The following is a 26,777-nucleotide window of genomic DNA, read 5'->3' on the forward strand; positions in this document are numbered from 1 at the left end:
TTTTATTACAGAAACAGCGATACTAGCAATGCTTGAGCTGCACTTGCTGTTTTCTAAATTGTAACCTCCTCAATCTCATCACTGTGATCAGGAAACAGAGAGAAAAAGTACAGCAGTAGCACGTAGAGAAATATTCAATTTCAAGCCCTTTACCAATATCATCTAAACAAATTGCCAGTTCACTGTTGAATTCTCGATGGAAACAAACAGCTGATCAGGGACGCAAGCTTGGCTTGGCACTGGCTTGGCCGTTCATACAGAGCCAAAAGCCGCTGCAGGAAACTGGATTGCGGATCGTATTGAGACAAAATATTTTATACATTTTTGTTTTCTTTGTTTCATTTTTCTAATTGCTCTTGTGATGGCGTGGACCGCGCTTCGTGATCTCATGTACCGGCGCACTGTTTTTAAGTTTAGTATGGCGCACGATAATACATGATTGCGTGCTTTAATTTAAAAAGGTTCGCGAGTATGGCAGCAACACTGCAATGTCGGGAAGAGGCACGGGGAAGAGGATAGTAGTAGAACCAGTAGCAGCTGCATGCCCGGGTGGAGCGACTGATGCCCAGATGGAGGAATGTCAACCCGATGCCTTTTGTGTTGGCCGTTCTGGCAGTTCCGCCGACTTTATAGAAAGAGACGACCCCGTCGCTTTTCCTCTTCTCTTTTCCTTCGGGCATCAGCGACAACATTGACGGACGACGTGTTCGACTTCACCGTGCACGTGAGTATAGGTTGGTTTTTCATTCGAGTGAATTCTTGTTCAGATTTGCAACTTGTCGACTTCATCCTGATCACCTGTCACCGGCAATAAGTCACATACGTGTGATATTTAGGTGAAATAAATGATAATGCACATTTTCTGCTCCATTTGCGTGACTTAGCTACACCAGGACATGAGGTAAAGCCTTTGTCGCCTAGCCACTAGCAGGCAAGATAGATCACTCGCATCCTTCAGTTCACGAATAAACGCGCCTGCCTTAAAATTAGTAAGCTGCTCGCAAAGAAATCTTACCGAGGCAATTTTGTTTTCTGTGAACAATGCACCGTAGATTTATCTTGAATAACAAAAAAAAACTTGAAAAATAAATGTCGCGACCTTTTAGAAAACGCCGTGTCTAAGAGCTAGACGCGGCATTTTGTAAAAGGCTCTTTAATTCAGTATGTTTTCGTAGTTTCTGCTTGAAATTATTATTGTCTATGAATTTCATGGCCCAATCTTTTGCTTTGGCTGAAAATCTCGGCGGCAAAAACTTTGTTCAGTGTCCCTTTAAGGGCAGGTGTAGATGCCATCATTTCAGTCGCAAATCTTTATGCTAGTCGGTCGGCTGGTTAACAATAAGGGTACTAACTAGAGTTCCAGATTTCATCAGCAACACATCGTCATGGCTTCATCAGATGCTGCAATATATACATTCTATCCTCGTTTTTAAATAGGTGTACCGTATGGTCCACTGTTACAGGAAACAAGCGAGCTCATGGACAGTGAGCCATGTGGTGCTAACTGGCAGCGAGGCTTGTGAATGGGACGCATGCGCATAGAATCGGGGTGCGCCCAGTTTTGTCTGCCATTTCTCCACCTGTACGCATGACAGCATTGGAAAGCGCATCCGTATTTTAGCTGCGCAATTTATCTAGCCCAGTGCCTCCTGCTTCAGGGATTTCCTGTGAGCACAAAAAATGCATGGTTTTAATCGTTGCTGCAGTGTTTTGCAAGTTGTCACCGTAAAGCACATCATATTTTTCGCATAATGCTCGCTGCAACTAGCAAGTTTCGATGACTCAAAATGCTGTTCAGGTCTGATGTAGCAAACATTTTAAGCTCGTCCTCGTGACCATGAAGTATTGGTTTATTAAATAATGGAAGGCAGAGTTGGTATCAGTTGATTTACAGTGTGAAAATGAAAAGTGCGAAGGACCGTGCCTCGCAAGTAAGCCCCGAGAGCATGAGCAGAGAAGTAGCAGATGAGGATGCTCATGCGCTGCATTTCCAAATCTCACCAGCACTAATGCTTGACGGACTGCTGGCCACGCACTAGCGTGTTCTTTCTGAAACAGGACTTTGGCCCTGGAAGCAAGTTCTTGAAGGGCATAAGTAAAACGTAGAATGGGCCCCCTAAATGCACCCATCCTTGAACCATTGGGCTTATGAATTAGTGCCCTTTTCAAAATACAACTATTCTGAGCTATAAATTGTGACAGAACAGTGCACGAAGTTTATAAATGGGAAAAAAGTCTTTAAATGTCCCCTTTATACATAGTGTTCTTGTGATGTCACTTCTGCCATTGTCGCCCTCTCCCGCCATGCCCGGGTAACTCCCTGGGTACCTACGACAGTTCACGTGCTGCAGTGCGGTTTGTTGGGGGCTCGTTATCTGTTGCTGTGAACGATGTGGAAGCATTGTGGTTTTTTGTTGTCTTACTTTAACGAGCTCATTGGATTAGGAAGGCCTCGCTCGTTCACTCGATACAAGACCAGATAATCAAGATGTGCGACACATATACCAGCCACGGCGTACACCGACTGCCCGCCACAACCTATGAGGGCCTATTATCTTGCTTTCACTACAAATTGCCTGGCCCAAAAACAAGTGAAACCTCAAAATCTCTCGAGCCGCAATTTTAAGAGTGGATGTGCGAAGCGCAGCTGCTCCCATCGAAAACTAGTCGTGCAGAGCTAGGGAAGTTTACAAGAGATATAATATTATGAATATATTGTCACGGCCTACGCCACCAAAGTAGCAATGCCCCCCCCCCCCCCCAAGTGTTTTAAACAGTGCTGATGTTGAGCTTGAGCCTCTTTGATTGCAATTTGTGGAAATAGTCGAGGAAAATATTATACAAGGCAGATAGCGACTTTGCGTGGTGTGTGCCGCGGTAATGCCAGTTATCACTTTATTTTTCGCGTATGCTTTAACACACTTATCACTTTGTATTTTGCTTTTGTTGTACGCTAATGTACAGTGGAGTCACTGAACATGATAGAGACCATGTATAGAATTAATTGACTAATTAAAAAAAATCCTGACGCCCAATCGGCTATACTTCAAAGTGAACTTATATTGTTTCCCATTTTTTATAGTTTTTTTCAATGCAATACCGAATCTCCGCGATCGCCACCACGATTTTAACCGCCTTCCTCGCCATCATGATTTTAACTGCGGACAAGTTTGTATGTACAGTATCTTGGTAAGCTATATCTGTTTGCAGGTAAATACTTGGCTATGGCACTTACCCGTAATGAAGTTGCACCTGAAGATGCAAATATTGCAAAGTTTCTTCAAGTAGCTTTTGTTAATCTGCACCAGCCAAATACGCTGGTACTTTTAGGAAAATCGAAATGTGCGTTCTCAATTTCAGGTTATAACTTTCAGCGAAGAAACACCCTAAGCTCTGCTCCCTCTGCGTGGACTACTAAATCAACTTGCCTCACTAGCAGCTCATAAATTCTCAAACTTGCATCGTGAGGCAAAACTAAACGTTTGCAAGCACGAGGAGACAACATGGCAGTTGTATGCGATAGATTCGGTTGGTGCCCGGGCGTGTTGGTGGCGCATTTCGGAAGTGACGAAAAGGCGCTGCGAGATGCACATGCACACTTTGTATAGTTTCTGTATTGGACAGCAAACTTTTTTTCTTATCTGAGCAGTTTTACCAAAGGAAGCTTCATCATATGGCGTGATAAATGAAGCAAATCCACAGGTTGAACCACATCATAGCCTCGCTGTGCTTTTGTACTTTTTTTAGCTCGCAAAATTTATTTGTACATATAAGTGACAACTTGCCAGTAATAAGGCAGCACTTGTTTCTTTGCCATATGATCATCTCCGGTGTGCTGCTGCCTCAATATTTCAAATTCTAAGCATTTACCCCATTGTATGCTAACTTTTCCTTCAAAGTGAGACAAGCCACATGTGTATCGTAGATCAAGAAGCATGCCAGTTTTACGTACTTGCAAGGTAAACATCAGAAATGCACAGTTGATCAAAAATACTAGTTTAATGGTGCATCTACATAGCAGAGCACCTGTGGCACCTCGGGAACAAGATAATGCCACATATGTTACAAGGGATAATTAAAAAAGACAGTGGACGTTCCGTGAACAAATAGAAACAAAAATAAAATGGCACGTGGCAGCGAGCGAAGGTGGCAAGGGGGGGGGGGAGCCCGTGGGACTTCAGCGGATGAACGTAAGGTGTGTGTTTAATATGTGGATGAAAAAAAAATTCAAAATTTTGGCGACTGAAATGAGGGTGACTTAGTGAGTGCGCTCATGACGAGAGTAAACACGGTTATTATTTTTTTTTCAAATCTATTTTGAAAGCCACAAAAAATCTGTATGTGGTGCAGCCTAACAGAAGGTCCGTGAAGGCAAATTATGAATTCGTCGTTGTACAAAGGCTTTTTTTTTTCATGCGCACCATCCCCGCCGCGGTGGTCTAATGGCTAAGGTACTCGGCTGCTGACCCGCAGGGCGCGGGTTCGAATCCCGGCTGCGGCGGCTGCATTTCCGATAGAGGCGGGAATGTTGTAGGCCCGTGTGCTCAGATTTAGGTGCACGTTAAAGAACCCCAGGTGGTCTAAATTTCCGGAGCCCTCCACTACGGCGTCTATCATAATCATGTGGTGGTTTTGGGACGTTAAACCCCACATATCAACAATCAATCAATCATGCGCACCATAAATAGTGCTCAAAATTTAATTGCACATGTTGTTTTCATCCTCGCTGTATTCCGTGCTGTTTATGATGTAAAAAAAAAGTAGCACGCTGAAGTGGTGCCGCTTTTGGGCAACAGTTGAAAATGGTGGGGTTCATGAATGCGGAATACTGCCGCTTACACTCAAATCACTCTTTTGGTCACCTTCCACTGTTTGCAGCATGTGTTGTGTATACACAGCTGCATATTTCCTAGCCAGAAAAATTTGATTTTAGGTGTTTCACGCCATTTTCCATGTAACTATTCCACAATTGCACACACTGATCAGCAGGCTTTCAATTGCGCTGAAGGACACAGGTGCCATAAAATTCATAGTCGATTCTTTCAAGAAACCGTATGTAAAGGCTGAAGCTTCATGCGTACATACACACACACATACCATATTGTTTTTTGTACTTTATGAAAGCTGGGAAGGTCTCATGTGCCTCCAAGCGTAACCTGTCTTATTTATTCTCCATCACCGCAAAAGTTTTGTGAGTTTCAAATGAAATTACTTTGCGCATGGCCACTTTTGGGTAATTTTTTTGTGTAGGTGTTATTTGAAAAGCCTACAGTGTTTACTTTATAAGCCTGTATGTATATGTTGCATTATAAGGATGCAGAATGTGTGTAGCTGTACAATATAGATGAAGTGTAAAAATTAAGTGTGTCTATTGTAGTGTTCTTGCAACCAATCTTACCCCCGTATTCTAGAACGTCCCTCCACTCAACGCTTCACCTTCACTTGAGATGGCTGATGGGAGCGCCGTTCCTAAGCAGAGAAAATTGCTGCATGTCAGCAATAATCTGCTGTGATTCTCGAGTAGCGCAGCGTCGCTTTCAAACGAGCAGCGGTACAGTGCTCAACTCTGTCAAGTGAAGGGTGAAAGTCGAGTCGGGGAGCATTTATGAATATGGGGGTTAGTTTTGTTGTCTTGTTAACCTGCCATTAATACTGGATTGATGCTACTTTGCTCTAGCTGTACAGTGCTCTCCAAGGCTCAAGGAGGCACCGCACGGGGAAGGCTAGGAGCAAACCATGCGTGAGTTTCCTTTCATTGTTACACTATGCACGTATTAAGTGATAGACTTTAATGTATTCTATTTGTATTGTGCAAGTTTTTGGGGACATACAACTTCCAACACTTATATGATCTGACGAAAATCACGCAAGAATGAGCGAAGCTTGTGCAAAAATTATGCAAGAGTGTAAGAAGCTTTTGCAGAAGTCTGTGAAATGAAGTTTTGAAATTTTGTGGCAATGTGTCATTGTACAGTGGTCAACAGTCTTGCTCAGCATGCTTGACTGCAGGGCTCCCGGCTGCACAGGCGCATCTACGGAGTGCCTGATGCATGATGGGCCAAATGTCAGCCTGCACACTGGTGCCTCTTATCCCCGTTTGTCTGTTACATCAGTGTCTCTTGTAAAGGGGATCAACTGTGCTACCTTTTTTTTCAAATGTAATGAGTTCTTTTTCCAGATTATTGTTGTTTTAAGGTAGAGCCTCACATTTCTATCAAATACTGAAGATTCTATTTTTTTCCTTCTAGATGCTATGAAGTCACTCCTTGTGTTACAATAGAGTGAACAGTGTTATGAGAAAAGCTACTTTATGGAGTTAACTCACTCCATATTGACTTAACACACAGAATTGCTGAAAACTACACTCCATTCCAGCTGCATTAGGAATAATATTCATTTGCATACTTCTGTTTCTTTTGTTTGTTTGTTGGCTGGAGGTTTGGGGTATAGGGTGGCCAGAGGGCACTGTGTAGTCTTTCTTCATCTTCCCAATTTTGTGAACATCAATTGATGGCCGTATGGGAAGCAGCCAGCATGCTGAAACAGCGGTGCAAGCATGCAAGATGTTCACCATTGCATGCAGTCAGGTGCTGTGAGCAACCTACTGCATACAATTAACTGCGAGTGGTGAACTAACGCTGCACTATGTGTGCCTCCTGGAAAGCTGCAATGGTAAAGTGCCATAATCGTATAGTAACATGGATAACATCGCAATTTGTTTGTTGAATAATTTTGCAACAGAATCAATGGAGTTTTTGATAAATTTGTGTATCTGTCTGGTTCATCAAAGCTACAGAGTCAAATGCGGTATATACTCGCGTATTATGTGTACTTTTTTTGTCAATCCGGTCATGTGCGAAGCTAGTAGGAATCGCTGGCCTAAAAGCTCAACTGGGAATATATGTTGCAGGCGCTGTCACAGCTGTCTCAAAGCGGATTGTCATTTTGTTTGCTAAGCCTGTTCAAATGCCCCCATTTTCTTGAAGTTCTTCCGAACAGTGCTCACAAAAACCAGTTCCCACGACAGGGTTATACCAGAGAACATAAGTACTCTCCAATAATTGTCGGGAATTCAACGTAAAGTAAGATGCAGACAAGGAAGCGCGATGCCAACACAGTGCTGTGTGTGTCGCCCTTCATGTGTGTGTGTGTCCATTCCTTGTCCCAGTCTTCCATTGCGTTGTGTTCCCTCCGATATCTAACCAACACACCCAAGCTTCTATGCTAAGTCTTATTCAACGCACTCTTCTGCTGGCTCCCATACTGAATATTGCATGTCGAAGAACTCCACGCTGATGTGCTTAGCGGTAGCACGGTTTCAGTTTTCTTCGGTAAGCCTTATAACAGCAATCTGCCTCGTATATAATTATTGTAGCCTATCACAAGGAACAGTAAAAGTGCAATGACCAGATGGCGAAACCGAAAAAAATGAGTGCGAAAACCTGCCTCATCTAGTTGATGTGACAGGTCCTTGCACGCGTTCAAAATCTGTGCTGTGTCTCGGGAATACATTCTTGCCATGGAAGAGGTGGGAAGATAGGAGGCAAACCTTTAGGCATTTCGGACTACACATAAACAGGTTTCAGTTTTCAAGTTCGATATTCTAGGGAAAGCATAAAAGTTCATGGAAGAAGGGACCTTGCACTCAGTCCATTTTGTGTAAGACTGCACTCGCCTGCTCGACAAGAGATGTGCCTGACCAGAGCATCATGAAGTCAAATGTGTCTTTGTGTGTGCTGGCAAGGTGGCTCGGGCTGGTTGGGGAGGGCAAAGTATGCGAGCAAAAAGTTTCTTGTAGTAAAGCAGGCTGGCTAATTATACTGGTGAGCAAATTATGTGAGGATGCAAATTGTGCGAGTAAATATGGTATGTACTCTTGTATGTTTCAGCTCTATTGCTACGGATCCTGCGGATCCAACTTGGCATCCGGCAGCAACAAAGAGAGGTTCTGCAGGAGGTGCGACAGCTGAAGCACAAGGTACGGCTCTTGTCCGTGCCTCTGCACGCCCAGCCAGCACAGCGCCCCTCTGACCTTCCCCGGCTGGCTGCTGGTACAATTGGAGAAGTGGAGGCAGCAGAGGCAGCTGTGCAGAGTAAAGCTGTGGCTGCGGCTTTGGTGTATATTTCTTGATTTTTAATATGCCTATGTAACATGCAGAAATTTAGTACTGCTTTAAGATACTGTGTTTCGGGAAACAAACTAGTCAGGTTATCTCATGAGCCACTGTACTACAGTCGAATATGAATAATTCGTACTCAAAGAGGCCAGAAAATTTGTTCAAATTAAAAGAAGTTCAAAATAATGAAAGTTACCGTAATTACTTGAATCTAACACGCACCTTTTTTCCGGTTAAGAGAGTTCATAAATCGCATGTGCGTTAGAATTGAGTACAAAAAAAATGAATATGGTCATTCTATTGCCATCGTCACTTACAAAATGGCCGCCCCCTACGTGCGTCGGCATGGCGCGTCGGTCATTTCTATATGTTTCCCATGCGCGGCACTTCATATGTGTGCTGAGGAGTTCGTCATCTTGTAGTACATTAGCACCGACGGCATGGTAGGGCCGACTCCAAAAACTCGACGAGTGCACCACAATGCTGCTTCTAAAAGAAAAGTCGTCGCGTGTGCCGGAACGGACAGAAATCGGGCCGCATCGCGGTCATTCGGAGTTCCTCAAACGTGCGTGCGGGACTGGCGGAAACAAAAGCAGAATATTTTCGACAGCAAAGATTCACGCCAAGGCTTCAGTGGACCACAGCAGGGTCGGTTTCCACAAATTGAAGAGCTGCTCGGCGAGTATGTGATTAAGCAGTGAGCGGCACAGCGGCCCGTGACGACTGAACTGCTCCAAGTGCAGGCTATGCAGTTAGCCTTAGAAAAAGGGCTAATGCAGAGCCATTTTAAAGCGAGCAGGTGCTGGCTAACGAACTTTATGAAGAGAAAAGGCTTTTCCCACCGAAGGCGAACGGGCATATGCCGGAAGTTGCCGGAGGAGTACGAAGAAAAGCTTCAGAGTCTTCAGAGGTTCCTTCTAAACTTGTGGCACAACAACGGCTACCTGCTTGGGCAAATCGGGAATGCCGATCACACGCCTCTTTACTTCGACATGCCTGGCACCACAACCGTCTAGGAGAAGGGGGCGAAGCAAGTTTGTGTACTGACATCGGGCCACGGTAAAACTAGTGTGACAGCGATGCTCTGTTGCACGTCAGATAGGCATAAGCTTCCCCCGTACTTCATATTTAAACGGAAGAGGCTCTCAAAAAGAGTCGTTTTCGCGAGTGGTGTGATCAAGCGGGCCAACGAGAAAAAAGTGTGCGCGTTGCAACCGATGTCTTAGTTTTTTTTTTGTCGTGGAAATTGGGCGCGCGTTACAATCGAGGGCGCGGTAGAATAGAGTAAATACGGTAAAGAGCGGAGGGCTCACCATGCAGTGATGCATGTGCATGGGGAAGTTTTATTCACAAATTACAGGACATCCGTCATTAATTAAAGTAGTCAATACATGTCTGTACACGATGGCCTTGCAACGAGTCAACAAGTTTTGCGTGCAGTTTGCAAAGCATTTGTACTTCGGCTTCAGTATTCTCCTGGTAAAAGAAGTTGCGCGCGGCAATGTCCAGTGCTGACACTCTTCGAAGACAACTGTGTTTCCACTGTTACCATCTGCGCTGTAGCCGGAGTGTGGCCAGCACATGATGAGAATGGAGGAGCGTCTCCACCTGGAGAAAAGCAGATCGGCATTCGAGAAAGAAACACTCCGCGGCAGCTTTTTTTTTCTCTCTTCATGCGCGGTGTTGAAAGAAGAAGAGTCTCTACATAGCAGGAACGAAAAACAGGGAAGCGTGACACCGGCGCGTTGCAGATCGGCATGAGAGAGCCAACTCTCTGCGACAGCTTCTTTCCCCTCTTTCTCTTCATGCGCAGTGTTAAGAAGAGAAGGGTCTCTACGTGGCAGGGACGGAAAAAGTCGAAGCGGGGCACAGGAATGTCGCAGATTGGCATTTGGCAAACATTCCACCGCAGTCTTTTCTTTCCTTTTCTTCATTTTCTTCTTCAAGCACAGCGCTGAGGTGTCTGAAGTGCCACCGCAGGATTGGGCGGGGTGCTGAGAGCATTTTCGGAGCGTGGTATAGCTTTGATAGGACCACAGCGTCAGTTCGAATTAAGTGTGTTGGAATTAATGAGATTCGACTGTATTTACTATAGTCTGTGAAGTCCGAGTGAACTGTCCTAAGCTAGCAGACAATGTAGGCGGCATCGTGTGTTTGATGGCCAGTGACTAGCAATAGCCTGCTTAAAACAGACATTCAGTAATTTTGTTCATTTATCACCCTATTTCGTGTCCGCTGCGGCTCTCTCTACTTTGAGCTACAGTTCACCCTGCCTTGTGTTAGCCGATTGCTTACTTTTTTAAAAATCTAACATGCACCCAATTTCGCAGTGTGAAGAAAAATGCACCTTTGTTTATTGTGATGAAATTTCTATAGCGACATGCCTCTTTGTTGGCTATCACAGAAAAATATAAACAGCAAATGGTGCGACCATCTAGTGCGACCTTTATTTTTCTATCGGTTTCATCTATGACCAAGATTTGGTCGCTCTAAGGTTGCCTCTTAGTACGCCTTGATCATGTTCATTTATCTTGTTGTGCTCTGCTTACAATGCATTGATTAAAAACATGTCCTAGCTTCTTTTTGAATTCCACATATTTTATCGTTTTTCACCTGTAGAAGCTACTCCTGGTCAACATTCAGGCAAAGGCATTGTAACCTCGAAGAAACGTGTATTGGAATTTGAGCACTGTACAAAGTAATTATACTATTTCATAGCTAGAATCAATATTTATTAAGGGTTATAACAGTGTTGTATTTGATTTCATAACAGCGAAACTGCATTCAGAGAAGGACTCTGAAAGGTTCTCACACTGAGTGTGAGAGGGCTGATGTGGAAACCATTTTAGGTCAAGTGAGTTGAAGTTAGCGTAAAAAAACAATGAAATGTTGTGAAGCCCAAAAATTCAAGTTGTTGTTTTCAGTGTCCTCTTCTTGCAGATTTTTATCATGAAAACATTTCGATGTGCTGTTGCGTTTACCCCATCTATGTTTCTTGCATTTTTTTACAGCGCAAGCACCTCCTGCAGATTGGGGGACGTGGCCTCCGAGAAATTGGTGTGAATGCCATGAAGGCTGTATTGGCACATGACGTGCAAGTGCTGTACAGCCTTCATGGCAGAAAAGGGAAAAGGGCCTTTGCGAACCTGAGGCTCTGTAGATTAGTGACAGGTTAGACTTGTTCATTGCTTTATGTGTGTGTACCCTTGTGTATTCTCTGTACTGCAGTGCTTCATGTGTACTATGGTATTTCTGTTCTTGTATGCAGATGTCATCTGCCAAAAAGCAGGGTGCGACCAGGCGGAGGCCCTCAACTTTATTAAGAGGTGGCTGCCAGGGTCTGGTGATCGCTGTGGGGGCAGGAAGCGGCGCTTCAGAGAAGCATTTGTTGTGGAGCAGCCCGATGATCCCCACTCTCAGAGTGCAGATTATCGGCTGCTCGCGGCAGCTGGCTTCCTGCCCAGCCACAGCAGCCAGGGCCTTGACAGCACCACTGTCACTGTGCCCCCAACGCAACCTGACCTGCAGTAGAGCGGGCCTTTTTTAGTTGTGTATATATACTTTTCAATGTATACATTTTTTGTTGTACCAAATAAATAAAAAAACAACAAAGAATAAATAGTCTGCAGACTGTCGGTGGTGCACTGTTCGGCTACCTTATGCTGATTCGGAAGCACCATCACCATGTCTTAGTTACAAAAAATGCTCTAAACTATAATATTCTCGATTACCATGTGGGGGACATATGTGGGGATTGCAAGTGGGGGACATACGCTTTCAACATTTACTTCCTAACGAATTTTTCGATCTGCTGTACCAAATACCAGTACCAAATAAAGCACTCGCTATTGCAAAAGATAAATTGGTAAAAGAATAAACTACACTTCTAGTGTTAGCAAAGGGAATGAGGTATAAAAGATGAAATAGATTAAGTAACTGCTTTCAGTTCTCAGCATTCAATTTTCTGTTGCCCCAAGTATACAGGGCTGCAAAGCTACAAGAGCGGGTCATCGAGACATATTGTTTAAATCTTCCGGTAAGAAAAATTCCCTACTAATAATGGTTACATAATGGCAAGCCAATCAGTAGCCAATATTCGTCGTGCAGGAAACATCGGTGTAATAACGGCATTTGATTGGCTGCAATGTAGCCCTGGATTGGTCCAATGTCGGTCGTACATCCGTAGCCAATATTCGTCGTGCAGCAAACATCGGCGTAAAAATGGCATGTGATTGGCTGAAATATGGCCCAATGTTGGCCGAACATAGGCAGCTTTGTTGGCATTACGATGGGCCTTCATCGGCCCGATGTTGGTTGCATACTGGCTAAAACATCGGCAAAACGTCGGCCCATCATTGGCTTAAACGTCGGCCTGACATTGGAAGAAGTTGCACTTCCGACGTCGGCCCGACGTCGGTGCCGATGTTAGCCGATGTTGGTCCAAGATTGGTCCAACGGCGGCGTGCTGCCTGGGTCAGCATTAAAAACCGGAAAGTGCGATATCTAATGTGAAAGCGAATGAAATCGTCGTAATGTTGCAGAAAGCATTGTAATGCAGCGAGTAAAACGTTTTATAGCGATAGAATTGCGAAAGTTAGGTTAGGTTGAGGTTTAAGCTAGGTAGCGTCTTGAAATCACCAAAAACGACGTCTTCTAACGAGATAGTGTTGTTTTGTTGCGAGTACGAAACTGCGATAGGTGAAATATTGTGAAAGCACACAAAACGGCATGAACTAGCCAGATACTGCGTGTTGTACCGTTACATGTGGGAAACTGCTATATTGTGTTATTCTCGTGAAAGGGCATGGAGCATCGTGAAACCTTAAATAACGATGCCATTTAGCGAGATACAGCATTCAGTACTGTACTAAGTTGCTGAAAAACTGTGAAGTCTTGCAAATACCGTATTTGAGAACAAGACAGTGTAACAGAGCGTTTTTAGATACAAGTGCGAAGGTTAGGTTAGGTTAAGTTATGAAGCGTCATAAAACCGCATTAAACGATGTCAGCTATTGAGATGCAGTGTTTTTCATCATTACAAGTAGGAAACTGCGATATCTAATGTGAAAGCGCATGAAACTGTCGTAATGTTGCAGAAATCATTGTAAAGTAGCGAGTAAAACGTTTTCTAACGTTAGAGGTGCGAAGGTTAGGTTAGGTTGAGTTATGTTAGTTTAAGCTAGGTAGCATCGTGAAACCACCAAAAGTGACGTCATCTAACGAGATAGTGTTGTTTTGTTGCGAGTATGAAACTGCGATACGTGACATATTGTGAAAGCACACAAAACGGCATGAACTAGCCATATACTGCGTCTCGTACCGTTGCAAGTGCGAAACTGCTATATTGTGATATTCTCGTGAAAGCGCATGCAGGCATCGTGAAACATTAAAAAACGATGTCTTTTAGCGAGGTACAGTGTTCTGTACGGTATTAAGTTGGTGAAAAACTGTGAGGTCATGCAAATAACGTAATTGTGAACAAAACAGTGTAACAGAGCGTTTTTAGAAACAAGTGCGAATGTTAGGTTAGGTTAAGTTATTAAGTGTCATAAAACCGCATTAAACGATGTCAGCTATTGAGATGCAGTGTTTTTCATCATTACAAGTAGAAAACTGCGATATCTAATGTCAAAGCGCATGAAACCGTCGTAATGTTGCAGAAATCATTGTAAAGTAGCAAGTAAAACGTTTTCTAACGCTAGAGGTGCGAAGGTTAGGTTAGGTTGAGTTATGTTAGTTTAAGCTAGGTAGCATCGTGAAACCACCAAAAACAACGTCATCTAACGAGATAGTGTTGTTTTGTTGCGAGTACGAAACTGCGTTACGTGACATATTGTGAAAGCACACAAAACGGCGTGAACTAGGTAGATACTGCGTCTCGTACCGTTACAAGTGCGACACTGCTATATTGTGATATTCTTGTGAAAGCGCATGCAAGCATCGTGAAACCCTAAATAACGATGTCATTTAGCGAGATACAGCGATCTGTATTGTACAAAGTTGGTGAAAAACTGTGAGGCCTTGCAAATATCGTAATTGTGAACGAAACAGTGTAACAGAGTGTTTTAGATACAAGTGCGAAGGTTAGGTTAGGTTAAGTTATGAAGCGTCATAAAACCGCATTAAACGATGTCAGCTATTGAGATGCAGTGTTTTTCACCATTACAAGTAGGAAACTGCGATATCTAATGTGAAAGCGCATGAAACCGTCGTAATGTAGCAGAAATCATTGTAAAGTAGCGAGTGAAACGTTTTATAACGCTAGAAGCGCGAAGGTTACGTTAGGTTGAGTTATGTTAGTTTAAGCTAGGTAGCATCGTGAAACCACCAAAAACGACGTCATCTAACGACATAGTGTTGGTTTGTTGCCAGTACGAAACGGCGATACGTGACATATTGTGAAAGCACACAAAATGGCGTGAACTAGGTAGATACTGCGTCTCGTACCGTTACAGTGCGAAACTGCTACATTGATATTCTCGTGAAAGCGCATGCAAGCATCGGGAAACCCTAAATAATGATGTCATTTAGCGAGATACAGCGTTCAGTACTGTAATAAGTTGCTGAAATACTATGAAGTCATGCAAATACCGTAATTGAGAACGAGACAGTGTAACAGAGCGTTTTTAGATACAAGTGCGAAGGTTAGGTTAGGTTAAGTTATGAAGCGTCATAAAACCGCATTAAACAATGTCAGCTATTGAGATGCAGTGTTTTTCACCATTACAAGTCGGAAAATGCGATATCTAATGTGAAAGCGCATAAAACCGCCGTAATGTTGCAGAAAGCATCGTATTGTAGCGAGTAAAACATTTTCTAACGATAGAAGTGCGAAGGTTAGGTTAGGTTGAGGTTTAAGCTAGGTAGCGTCGTGAAACCACCAAAAGCGACGTCATCTAACGAGATAGTGTTGGTTTGTTGCGAGTACGAAACTGCGATACGTGACATATTGTGAAAGCACACAAAACGGCATGAACTAGCCAGATACTGCGTCTTGTACCGTTACATGTGCGAAACTGCTATATTGTGTTATTCTTCTGAAAGCGCACGCGAGCATCGTGAAACCCTAAATAACGATGTCATTTAGTGAGATACAGCATTCAGTACTTTACTAAGTTGGTGAAAAACTTCGAAGTCATGCAAATACCGTATTTGTGAACGAGACAGTGTAACAGAGCGCTTTTAGATACAATGCGAATGTTAGGTTAGGTTAAGTTATGAAGCGTCATAAAACAGCATTAAACAATGTCAGCTTTTGAGATGCAGTGTTTTTCAACATTACAAGTCGGTAACTGCAATATTTATGTGAAAGCGCATGAAACCGTCGTAATGTTGCAGAAAGCATCGTATTGTAGCGAGTAAAACGTTTTCTAACGATAGAAGTGCGAAGGTTAGGTTAGGTTGAGGTTTAAGCTAGGTAGCGTCGTGAAACCACCAAAAGCGACGTCAACTAACGAGATAGTGTTGTTTTGTTGCGAGTACGAAACTGCGATCCGTGACATATTGTGAAAGCACACAAAACGGCGTGAACTAGCCAGATACTGCGTCTCGTACCGTTAGAAGTGTGAAACTGCTATAGTGTGATATTCTCGAGAAAGCGCATGCAAGCATCGTGAAACCTTAAAGAACGTTGTCATTTAGCGATATACAGCGATCTGTATTGTACAAAGTTGGTGAAAAACTGTGAGGTTTTGCAAATATCGTAATTGTGAACGAAACAGTGTAACAGAGCGTTTTTAGATACAAAAGCATCATAAAACCGCATTAAACAATGTTAGCTAGTTAGATGCAGTGATTTTCAGCATTACAAGTCGGAAACTGCGATATCTAATGTGACAGCGAATGAAATCGTCGTAATGTTGCAGAAAGCATTGTAATGCAGCGAGTAAAACGTTTTATAACAATAGAATTGCGAAAGTTAGGTTAGGTAGAGGTTTAAGCTAGGTAGCGTCGTGAAATCACCAAAAACGACGTCTTCTAACGAGATAGTGTTGTTTTGTTGCGAGTACGAAACTGCGATAGGTGAAATATTGTGAAAGCACACAAAACGGCATGAACTAGCCAGACACTGCATGTTTTACCGTTGCATGTGCGAAACTGCTATATTGTGTTATTCTCGTGAAAGCGCATGCGAGCATCGTGAAACATTGCATAACGATGTCATTTAGCGAGATACAGCGGTCAGTACTGTACTAAGTTGCTGAGAAACAGTGAAGTCATGCAAATACCGTAATTGAGAACGAGACAGTGTAACAGAGCGTTTTTAGATACAAGTGCGAAGGTTCGGTTAGGTTAAGTTATGAAGCGTTATAAAAATGCATTAAACGATGTCAGCTATTGAGATGCAGTGTTTTTCACCATTACAAGTAGGAAACTGCGATATCTAATGTGAAAGCGCATGAAACCGTCGTAATGTTTCAGAAATCCTTGTAAAGTAGCGAGTGAAACGTTTTCTAACGCTAGAAGTGCGAATCTTACGTTAGGTTGAGGTATGTTAGTTTAAGCTAGGTAGCATCGTGAAACCACCAAAAAACGACGTCATCTAACGAGATAGTGTTGGTTTGTTGCGAGTACGAAACTGCGATAGGTGAAATATTGTCAAAAGCACACAAAACGGCGTGAACTAGCCAGATACTGCATGTTTTACCGTTACATGTGCGAAACTGCTATATTGTGTTATTCTCGTGAAAGCGCATGCGAGCATCGTGAAACATTGAATAACGATGTCATTTAGCGAGCTACAGCGTTCAGTACAGTACTAAGTTGCTAAAAAACTGTGAAGTCATGCAAATACCGTAATTGAGAACGAGACAGTGTAACAGCGTTTTTAGATACAAGTGCGAAGGTTAGGTTAGGTTAAGTTATGAAGCGTCATAAAACCGCATTAAACAATGTCAGCTAGTGAGATGCAGTGTTTTTTACCATTACAAGTCGGAAAATGCGATATATAATGTGAAAGCGCATAAAACCGTCGTAATGTTGCAGAAAGCATTGTATTGTAGCGAGTAAAACGTTTTCTAACGATAGAAGTGCGAATGTTAGGTTAGGTTGAGGTTTAAGCTAGGTAGCGTCATGAAACCACCAAAAACGACGTAATAGAACGAGATAGTGTTGTTTTGTTGCGAGTACGAAACTGCGATCCGTGACATATTGTGAAAGCACACAAAACGGCGTGAACTAGCCAGGTACTGCATGTTTTACCGTTACATGTGCGGAACTGCTATATTGTGTTATTCTCGTGAAAGCGCATGCGAAGATCGTGAATTATTGAATAACGATGTCATTTAGCGAGATACAGCATTCAGTACTGTAGTAAGTTGCTAAAAAACAGTGAAGTCATGCAAATACCGTAATTGAGAACGAGACAGTGTAACAGAGCGTTTTTAGATACAAGTGCGAAGGTTAGGTTAGGTTAAGTTATGAAGCGTCATAAAACCGCATTAAACATTGTGAGCTAGTGAGATGCAGTGTTTTTCACCATTACAAGTCGGAAAATGCGATATCTAATGTGAAAGCGCTTAAAACCGTCGTAATGTTGCAGAAAGCATTGTATTGAAGCGAGTAAAACGTTTTCTAACGATAGAAGTGCGAATGTTAGGTTAGGTTGAGGTTTAAGCTAGGTAGCGTCATGAAACCACAAACACGACGTAATCCAACGAGATAGTGTTGTCTTGTTGCGAGTACGGAATTGCGATACTTGACATATTGTGAAAGCACACAAAACGGCGTGAACTAGCGAGATACTGCGTCTCGAACCGTTACAAGTGCGAAACTGCTATAGTGTGATGTTCTCGGTAAAGCGCATGCAAGCATCGTGAAACCTAAAAGAACATTGTCATTTAACGAGATACAGCGTTCTGTATTGTACAAATTTGGTGAAAAACTGTGAGGTCATGCAAATATTGTAATGTGAACGAAACAGTGTAACAGAGCGTTTTTAGAAACAAGTGCGAATGTTAGGTTAGGTTAAGTTATGAAGCGTCATAAAACCGCATTAAACGATGTCAGCTATTGAGATGCAGTGGTTTTCACCATTACAAGTCGGAAACTGCGATATCTAATGTAAAAGCGCGTGAAACCGTCGTAATGTTGCAGAAATCATTGTAAAGTAGCGACTGAAACGTTTTATAACGCTAGAAGTGCGAAGGTTACGTTAGGTTGAGTTATGTTAGTTTAAGCTAGGTAGCATCGTGAAACCACCAAAAACGACGTCATCTAACGAGATAGTGATGGCTTGTTTCGAGTACGAAACTGCGATACGTGACATATTGTGAAATCACACAAAACGGCGTGAACTAGGTAGATACTGCGTCTCGTACCGTTACAAGTGCGAAACTGCTATATTGTGATATTCTCGTGAAAGCGCATGCAAGCATCGTGAAACCTAAATAACGATGTCATTTAGCGAGATACAGCGATCTGTATTGTACAAAGTTGGTGAAAAACTGTGAGGTCTTGCAAATATTGTAATTGTGAACGAAACAGTGTAACAGAGCGTTTTTCGATACAAAAGCATCATAAAACCGCATTAAACAATGTTACCTAGTTAGATGCAGTGATTTTCAGCATTACAAGTCCGAAACTGCGACATCTAATGTGAAAGCGCATGAAATCGTCGTAATGTTGCAGAAAGCATTGTAATGCAGCGAGTAAAACGTTTTATAACGATAGAAGTGCAAAGGTGAAGTTAGGTTGAAGTTTAAGCTAGGTAGCGTCGTGAAACCACCAAAAACGACGTCATCTAACGAGATAGTGTTGTTTTCTTGCCAGTACGAAACTTCGATAGGTGAAATATTGTGAAAGCACACAAAACGACATGAACTAGCCAGATACTGCATGTTTTACTGTTAATTGTGCGAAATTGCTATATTGTGTTATTCTCGTGAAAGCGCATGCGAGCATCGTGAAACATTAAATAACGATGTCATTTAGCGAGATACAGCGTTCAGTACTGTACAAATTTGGTGAAAAACTGTGAGGTCATGCAAATATTGTAATTGTGAACGAAACAGTGTAACAGAGCGCTTTTAGATACAATGCGAATGTTAGGTTAGGTTAAGTTATGAAGCGTCATAAAACAGCATTAAATAATGTCAGCTAGTGAGATGCAGTGTTTTTCATCATTACAAGTCGGAAACTGCGATATCTAATGTGAAAGCGCATAAAACCATCGTAATGATGCAGAAAGCATTGTATTGTAGCGAGCAAAACGTTTTCTAACGATAGAAGTGCGAAGGTTAGGTTAGGTTGAGGTTTAGGCTAGGTAGCGTCGTGAAACCACCAGAAACGACGTCATCTATCGAGATCTGTTGTTTTGTTACGAGTACGAAACTGCGATAGGTGAAATATTGTGAAAGCACACAAAACGGAATGCACTAGCTAGATACTGCGTCTTGTACCGTTACATGTATGAAACTGCTATATTGTGTTATTCTCGTGAAAGCGCATGCGAGCATCGTGAAACATTAAATAACGATGTCATTTAGCGAGATACAGCGTTCAGTACTGTACTAAGTTGCTGAAAAACTGTGAAGTCATGCAAATACCGTAATTAAGAACGAGACAGTGTAACAGAGCGTTTTTGAATACAAGTGCGAAGGTTAGGGTAGGTTAAGGGTTAAGCGTCATAAAACCGCATTAAACAATGTCAGCTAGGGAGATGCAGTGTTTTTCACCATTACAAGTCGGAAAATGTGATATCTAATGTGAAAGCGCATAAAACCGTCGTAATGTTGCAGAAATCATTGTAAAGTAGCGAGTGAAACGTTTTATAACGCTAGATGTGCGAAGGTTACGTTAGGTTGAGTTATGTTAGATTAAGCTAGGTAGCATCGTGGAACCACCAAAAACGACGTCATCTAACGAGATAGTGTTCGTTTGTTGAGAGTACGAAACTGCGATACGTGACATATTGTGAAAGCACACAAAACGGCGTGAACTAGGTAGATACTGCGTCTCGTACCATTACAAGTGCGAAACTGCTATATTGTGATATTCTCGTGAAAGCGCATGCAAGCATCGTGAAACCTTAAATAACGATGTCATTTAGCGAGATACAGCGATCCGTATTGTACAAAGTTGGTGAAAACTGTGAGGTCTTGCAAATATTGTAATTGTGAACGAACCAGTGTAACAGGGCGTTTTTAGATACAAAAGCATCATAAAACCGCATTAAACAATGTTAGCTAGTTAGATGCAGTGATGTTCAGCATTACAAGTTGGAAACTGCGATATCTAATGTGAAAGCGAATGAAATCGTCGTAATGTTGCAGAAAGCATTGTAATGCAGCGAGTAAAACGTTTTATAACGATAGAAATGCGAACGTTAGGTTAGGTTGAGGTTTAAGCTAGGTAGCGTCGTGAAATCACCAAAAACGACGTCTTCTAACAAGATAGTGTTGTTTTGTTGCGAGTACGAAACTGCGATAGGTGAATTATTGTGAAAGCACACAAAACGGCATGAACTAGCCAGATACTGCATGTTTTATCGTTACATGTGCGAAACTGCTATATTGTGTTATTCTCGTGAAAGCGCATGCGAGCATCGTGAAACATTGAATAACGATGTCATTTAGCGAGATACAGCGTTCAGTACTGTACTAGGTTGCTGAAAAACTGTGAAGTCATGCAAATACCGTAATTGAGAACGAGACAGTGTAACAGAGCGTTTTTAGATACAAGTGCGAAGGTTAGGCTAGGTTAAGTTATGAAGCGTCATAAAACCGCATTAAACGATGTCAGCTATTGAGATGCAGTGTTTTTCACCATTACAAGTAGGAAACTGCGATATCTAACGTGAAAGCGCATGAAACCGTCGTAATGTTTCAGAAATCATTGTAAAGTAGCGAGTGAAACGTTTTCTAACGCTAGAAGTGCGAATGTTACGTTAGGTTGAGTTATGTTAGTTTAAGCTAGGTAGCATCGTGAAACCACCAAAAACGACGTCATCTAACGAGATAGTGTTGGTTTGTTGCGAGTACGAGACTGCGATACGTGACATATTGTGAAAGCACACAAAACGGCGTGAACTAGGTAGATGCTGCGTCTCGTACCGTTACAAGTGCGAAACTGCTATATTGTGGTATTCTCGTGAAAGCGCATGCAAGCATCGTGAAACCTTAAATAACGATGTCACTTAGCGAGATACAGCGATCTGTATTGTACAAAGTTGGTGAAAAACTGTGAGGTCCTGCAAATATCGTAATTGTGAACGTGTGACGAAGCAGGGAAAGCGAGAGCAGACGACGGAGTGGCCGATCGCTGGAAGGCGAGAAAAACGAAGGAGCTCGGGCTGCAGAGAAGATTAAGAAGGGCGCGCGCAGGCGAGACAGTTTTTTTTTTTGGAACGCCGGCAGAACGGGCGGCAGGTTGTTGGAGAACCCGCATCTACGCGCGAGGTTCGCATACACAGGGCGCCTGTCTTCGGGACAGCGAGCGCCTCACGGTCCTCGCCTGGCAAGACCTGGGACGCGGCCTGCTGCTCTCGGAGAACCCGCACCTACGCGCGAGGTTCCAGATTGTCCACCGCCGTCGAGACGAGCGTCGCAAGGTCCTGGCCTGGCGCGGACGAGCCCTGTCTGGCTACCGGCTACCGAGCGACGGTTCGTTCACTCGGCCCTTAACCCCTGCTGCTGCTACGTCGTTTCCACACCGGACATCTACCCGACGACGATTACGTCATCACAGGGACGCAACCAGCCCACAGCCTCCTGGTCCCCAAGCACCGCCACGTGAGACAATTGACTAGTAGTGTACGCTGCCGCTTTATGTATTTCGTGTGTGTATGCTGTCAAATACAATTGTAGTGTGGTTTGTTAACGTCAGATACCGTCTCCTCCATCCGCAACGCGTCACACGCTCTGCGGCGCGACGAACCTCACCAACAAACATCACATCTGGCGTCCGCGACAGGACCGCTCTTATCCTATAAAAGAGCAGCGCGTCGCTTATGCGGGTCTGACGGTTGACGATGGAGACGGACAAGCTCACAGCAATTGGAAAGGAACTGGGGTTGAGCGGTCCAGGGCTAAAGCAGTGGATCGATGAGGAGCGCGTACGTGAACGAGAAGCGCGGGAAGTACGTTTAGCCGAACGCAATGCGGCAAAAGAAGCTGATGCCGAGGCACTGGCGAGGCTACAAGCAGAAAAGGAGGTTCTCGAACTAAGGTTGAAGCTCCGAGAGTTAGATGCGACAACGGGTAGCGTGACTACAGGTCAATCAGTAGAGGGTCCGCACATGGGTTCTCCTCAAAGCTACGAAAGTCCGCACAAACTCATACCGCCCTTCAACGAAGTTCGCGACGAGCTGGACGCGTACATCCAGCGCTTTGAACGCGTCGCCAGGAGCCAGGATTGGCCGCAAGACAAGTGGGCCCTTTCACTGAGCCTTTGTTTGACAGGTGAAGCGCTAAGTGTTGTTGGCAGGATGGCACCTGACCATGCCATGGATTACGCAACGTTAAAGAAAACGTTGTTGCAGCGCTTCCGGTTTACAGAGGAGGGCTACCGCACTAAGTTTCGGTCGGCGAAGCCTGAGGACTGCGAAACGGGTCGACAGTTCGCTGGGCGATTACTAGGTTATTTCGACCATTGGCAAGAGATGGCCAAGACCGAACGGACGTACGAAGCTCTACGAGACGTTATTGTCTCAGAGCAATTCATCACGCAGTGCCACGAGAAGCTGGCAATCTTCCTGCGGGAAAGGGATTGCCGAGGAATTGAAAAGCTAGTAGAAGCTACTGATCATTATATGGAGGCGCAGGGTTTCGTCAACCTTGGTAAAGGTAAGGACGACAAGGACCATAAAAAGCCACCAGATCGAGCGCAGGCCGCACTACGGAAAGAGGAAAAGGACAAACCACATTGTTTGCTTTGTGGAAAGCGCGGTCATAAGGCCTCAGATTGCTGGGCAAATACTAAAGGGCCAAGGACAAAACCAGCCTTCTGCGGAAAATGTAGACGTAGTGGGCATAGCAAAGAGGACTGCCCTAACAAGGGAAGCGGTAAAGCCTCGTGCCTGAAAGAGCAAGCAGAAGGTCCGAAAGCATCAAACCAGGAGACACAGGCTTCCCGGCAAGGTACTGATTGCTCGAAACGTACGAGAATCAAGTGGGAGGACAAGTCTATGCCTACGGCCGAAGGCGTCCTTGAAAACCAGCCCGTTACGGTCTTACGGGATACAGGATGCGACTCGGTTATTGTGAGAAGGTCCCTTGTACCAGTCAGCAATCTGACGGGGAAAGTTTCCTCTGTGTGTCTTCTTGATCGAAGGGTACTGAAACTGCCGGAGGCAGACGTGCGAATTATTTCACCCTTTTTCTCAGGCAAGACTCGCGCGATCTGCATGGATGACCCACTGTATGACGTCGTTCTGGGAAACGTCCAAGGGGTCCGTGACGCCTCCGATCCTGATCAAGATTGGAAAAGACACCTACGTCCAGCTAGTCCGATGAAAATATCATCTAGGGTGGGAGCGGACGACGGATCGCTGACTGGATCTTATACTACAGATGCATTCACTTCGGTTGCGAGGCAATCAAAGGAAAACGAAGTCGCCGCGACAGTCGGACAGAGTTCTCGTCGCCTGCCGGTACCAACAATAAGTCCCCTAGATATGAGTGCACGTGACTTGCAGAAAAGTCAGAGGGATGACGCTAGCTTACAGAAATGCTTTGAGGCCGTCGATAAACCCATCCAGACCAGGTTTGCCGAGATTCTTTTCTTTACAAAAGAAGAAATTCTATACAGGAGGTACAAGCTCAGATCGAAGAGAGAAACTGAACAACTTGTTGTACCTACAGCCCTCCGCCATTGTGTAATGCAAATGGCTCATGAAGGAATTCTTGCGGGCCATCAGGGTATAAAACGCACAACAGACCGTATCCTCGAGGAGTTCTATTGGCCAGGGGTACTTTCTGACATCACACGATTTGTGAAATCGTGCGACACGTGCCAGAGAACTTTCCCAAAACACTTAGTTGGGCGAGTACCGTTGGGTAAAACCCCCGTCATTGATACACCGTTTAAGAGAGTGGCCATTGACATTGTGGGACCATTATCTCCCAAGTCAGAAAAAGGGAATAGATACGTTTTGACAATGGTGGACATGGCAACGCGGTATCCTGATGCGGTGGCGCTGCCAAGCATTGAAACAGAAAGGATCGCTGAAGCACTGTTGGAGATGTTCTCGCGAGTGGGGGTACCTCAGGAAATCATCAGCGACCGAGGCACGTCTTTTACGTCCCACCTAATGCGCGAATTCAGCAGGCTTCTATCCTTCACACAGTTGCCGACGACACCATATCATCCCATGGCAAATGGTCTTGTCGAGAGGTTCAATGGCACACTTAAACGAATGATAAGACGAATGTGTCAAGAGTGCCCGAAAAGTTGGGACCGGTACTTAGCGCCTTTACTTTTCGCATATAGAGAAGTTCCGCAGTCAAGTTTGGGCTTCGCCCCGTTTGACTTACTGTATGGCCGTTACGTCAGAGGGCCCATGTCAATATTGAAAGAGATGTGGACTGGTAATCATCTAGATGATGAGACGAAGACCTCGTACGGCTATGTAGTTGACCTGCGGAGACGTCTTGAAAACACTTGTCGTTTAGCCAAGGAGGAGCTGCAGAAAGCCAAACTTGTGCAGAAGAAGCACTATGACATGAAGACTAGACCACGGCGTTTAGCTGTTGGAGACAAGGTGCTGCTGCTACTCCCGTCGGACAACAACAAACTGATTCTAACATGGAAAGGGCCTTTCACAGTTCTAGAGAGGAAGAATGACGTGGATTACGTTATTGATTTAGGAACGCGAACATCTCTGTTTCACGTCAACCTCCTCAAAAAAATATCAAGAACGACCATCGGTACCACAGCCAACAAAAGAAGCGTCAGTCGCGTGTCTGGCTGATGATACTGAGCACGACGATCTACCATGCGTACCTTTTCAGCAAAAAGAATCTGCTGCCGATGTGAACATATCGGAAGCACTCTCTACTAAACAGCGCACGCAGATCGCTAGAATACTGCATACCTACGAGAATGTATTCACCGACATTCCCGGCAGAACACATCTCACCCAGTGCAAGTTGAATGTCGCAACGGATACACCAGTGAACATACGGCCGTATCCACTACCGTTTGCTACCAAAGAGGCAGTTCAACAAGAAATTAGAGACATGCTGAAGCAAGGCATCATCGAGCCATCTGAGTCTCCCTACCAGTCGCCGATAGTAGTTGTCAAGAAAAAAGACGGGACAATACGTCTATGCATTGACTTCCGGCAACTCAACAAGATACTGCTGAACGACAATGAGCCCATACCTCGAGTTGATGTTATTTTTGGACAACTGGGGAAGGCACGATATTTTTCTAAGTTCGACTTTGCTAAAGGGTATTGGCAAGTCCCGATGCATGAAGAGTCCAAAGCAATGACAGCGTTTTCTACATCAGCAGGCCTTTATCAGTTTCGTTTCATGCCGTTTGGCATTAAAACCGCCCCAGCTGTCTTCAACCGTCTAATGAGGAAGGTGGTAGCAGATATACCCCATATTTACTTTTACTTCGACGATGTGCTCGTTGCAACCGAGACGTGGACAGAACACGTGGCCACACTTGAAGCCTTTCTTCAACGAGTTAGCGAATCCGGGTTGACGATTCGACCAACGAAAAGTGAGATTGGTCAGCGGTCAGTAAAGTTCCTCGGTCATCACGTCGAAAATGGCATCATCAAACCCCAGATCGAAACCCTTGATAAAATACGGGCAGCCAAGCGCCCACAGACGAAAAAAGAAGTACGCTCTTTCCTTGGACTTACGGGCTATTACAGAGATTTCGTCCACAAGTACTCCGAGATAGCAGGACCATTAACTGAACTGACTAAAAAGAGAGCCCCTAACAAAGTAATTTGGGGAGTGCAGGAACAGAAAGCCTTCGATGCACTCAAGACCATGCTGTCTACACAACCTGTCTTGAGAGCACCCGATTTCGCTCAGCCTTTTGTACTTCGCACCGACGCCTCGTCAACAAGCGTAGGTGCCATACTTATGCAGCGGCATGGTGCTATGCTACACCCAGTGTCGTACGCTAGCCGACGACTGCAACCACGAGAAACTGCCTATTCGACAATCGAGCGCGAAGCCCTGGCACTCACGTGGGCCATCCAGAAATTTCATATTTACTTGTTCGGGCGAACGTTCATACTACAAAGCGACCACAAGCCTCTCGTTTACATCAACTCCGCCAAACACATCAACAGCCGTGTTCTACGTTGGAGCCTCATACTCATGGAGTACGACTTCAGCGTTGAATATATAAAAGGCAGTGAGAATGTAGGAGCAGACTATATGAGCCGGTTGCCAAGCGCATGAACATCATCGCTACACGGCTTGAGGATTTCGCAGTGTCGGGTATAATTGATGGAATTTTTTTTTTCGGTGCACATTACTTACCGTGACGGACCAACTTTCATCTCGTCTTGCGAGTACCTTTGAGAGTGTCGGGTGTGCGGGGCCCTGAACACTGGTGACAACTTTTGTGTCTCTTATGTGTGCCGAGTGTGCGGGGCTCGGAAGTGTAGTGCAGTGCTCCGAGTGCGCGTGTACTACGGTGTCCCAAGGGGTCCAGTGGCAGCTGCAAGTTCTTCACAGCGAAGAACCTTCT

The 26,777-nt window shown here is 44.3% G+C and overlaps 1 protein-coding gene across 1 annotated transcript; it reads left to right on the plus strand.

The window, feature by feature from the left end:
• The first annotated feature begins 366 nt into the window (after nucleotides 1-366).
• Nucleotides 367-15,109, plus strand: LOC142784011 (uncharacterized). Its single transcript, XM_075882625.1, has 5 exons — nucleotides 367-724; nucleotides 5,678-5,740; nucleotides 7,890-7,978; nucleotides 11,129-11,288; nucleotides 11,386-15,109. The coding sequence occupies exons 2-5, from the start codon at nucleotides 5,737-5,739 to the stop codon at nucleotides 11,646-11,648; spliced, it is 516 nt and encodes a 171-aa protein (XP_075738740.1). The 5' UTR covers nucleotides 367-724; nucleotides 5,678-5,736; the 3' UTR covers nucleotides 11,649-15,109.
• The last annotated feature ends 11,668 nt before the right edge of the window (nucleotides 15,110-26,777 follow it).

This window comes from Rhipicephalus microplus, unplaced genomic scaffold (genome assembly GCF_043290135.1).
Source record: "Rhipicephalus microplus isolate Deutch F79 unplaced genomic scaffold, USDA_Rmic scaffold_13, whole genome shotgun sequence".
Classification (NCBI taxonomy): Eukaryota; Metazoa; Arthropoda; class Arachnida; order Ixodida; family Ixodidae; genus Rhipicephalus; species Rhipicephalus microplus.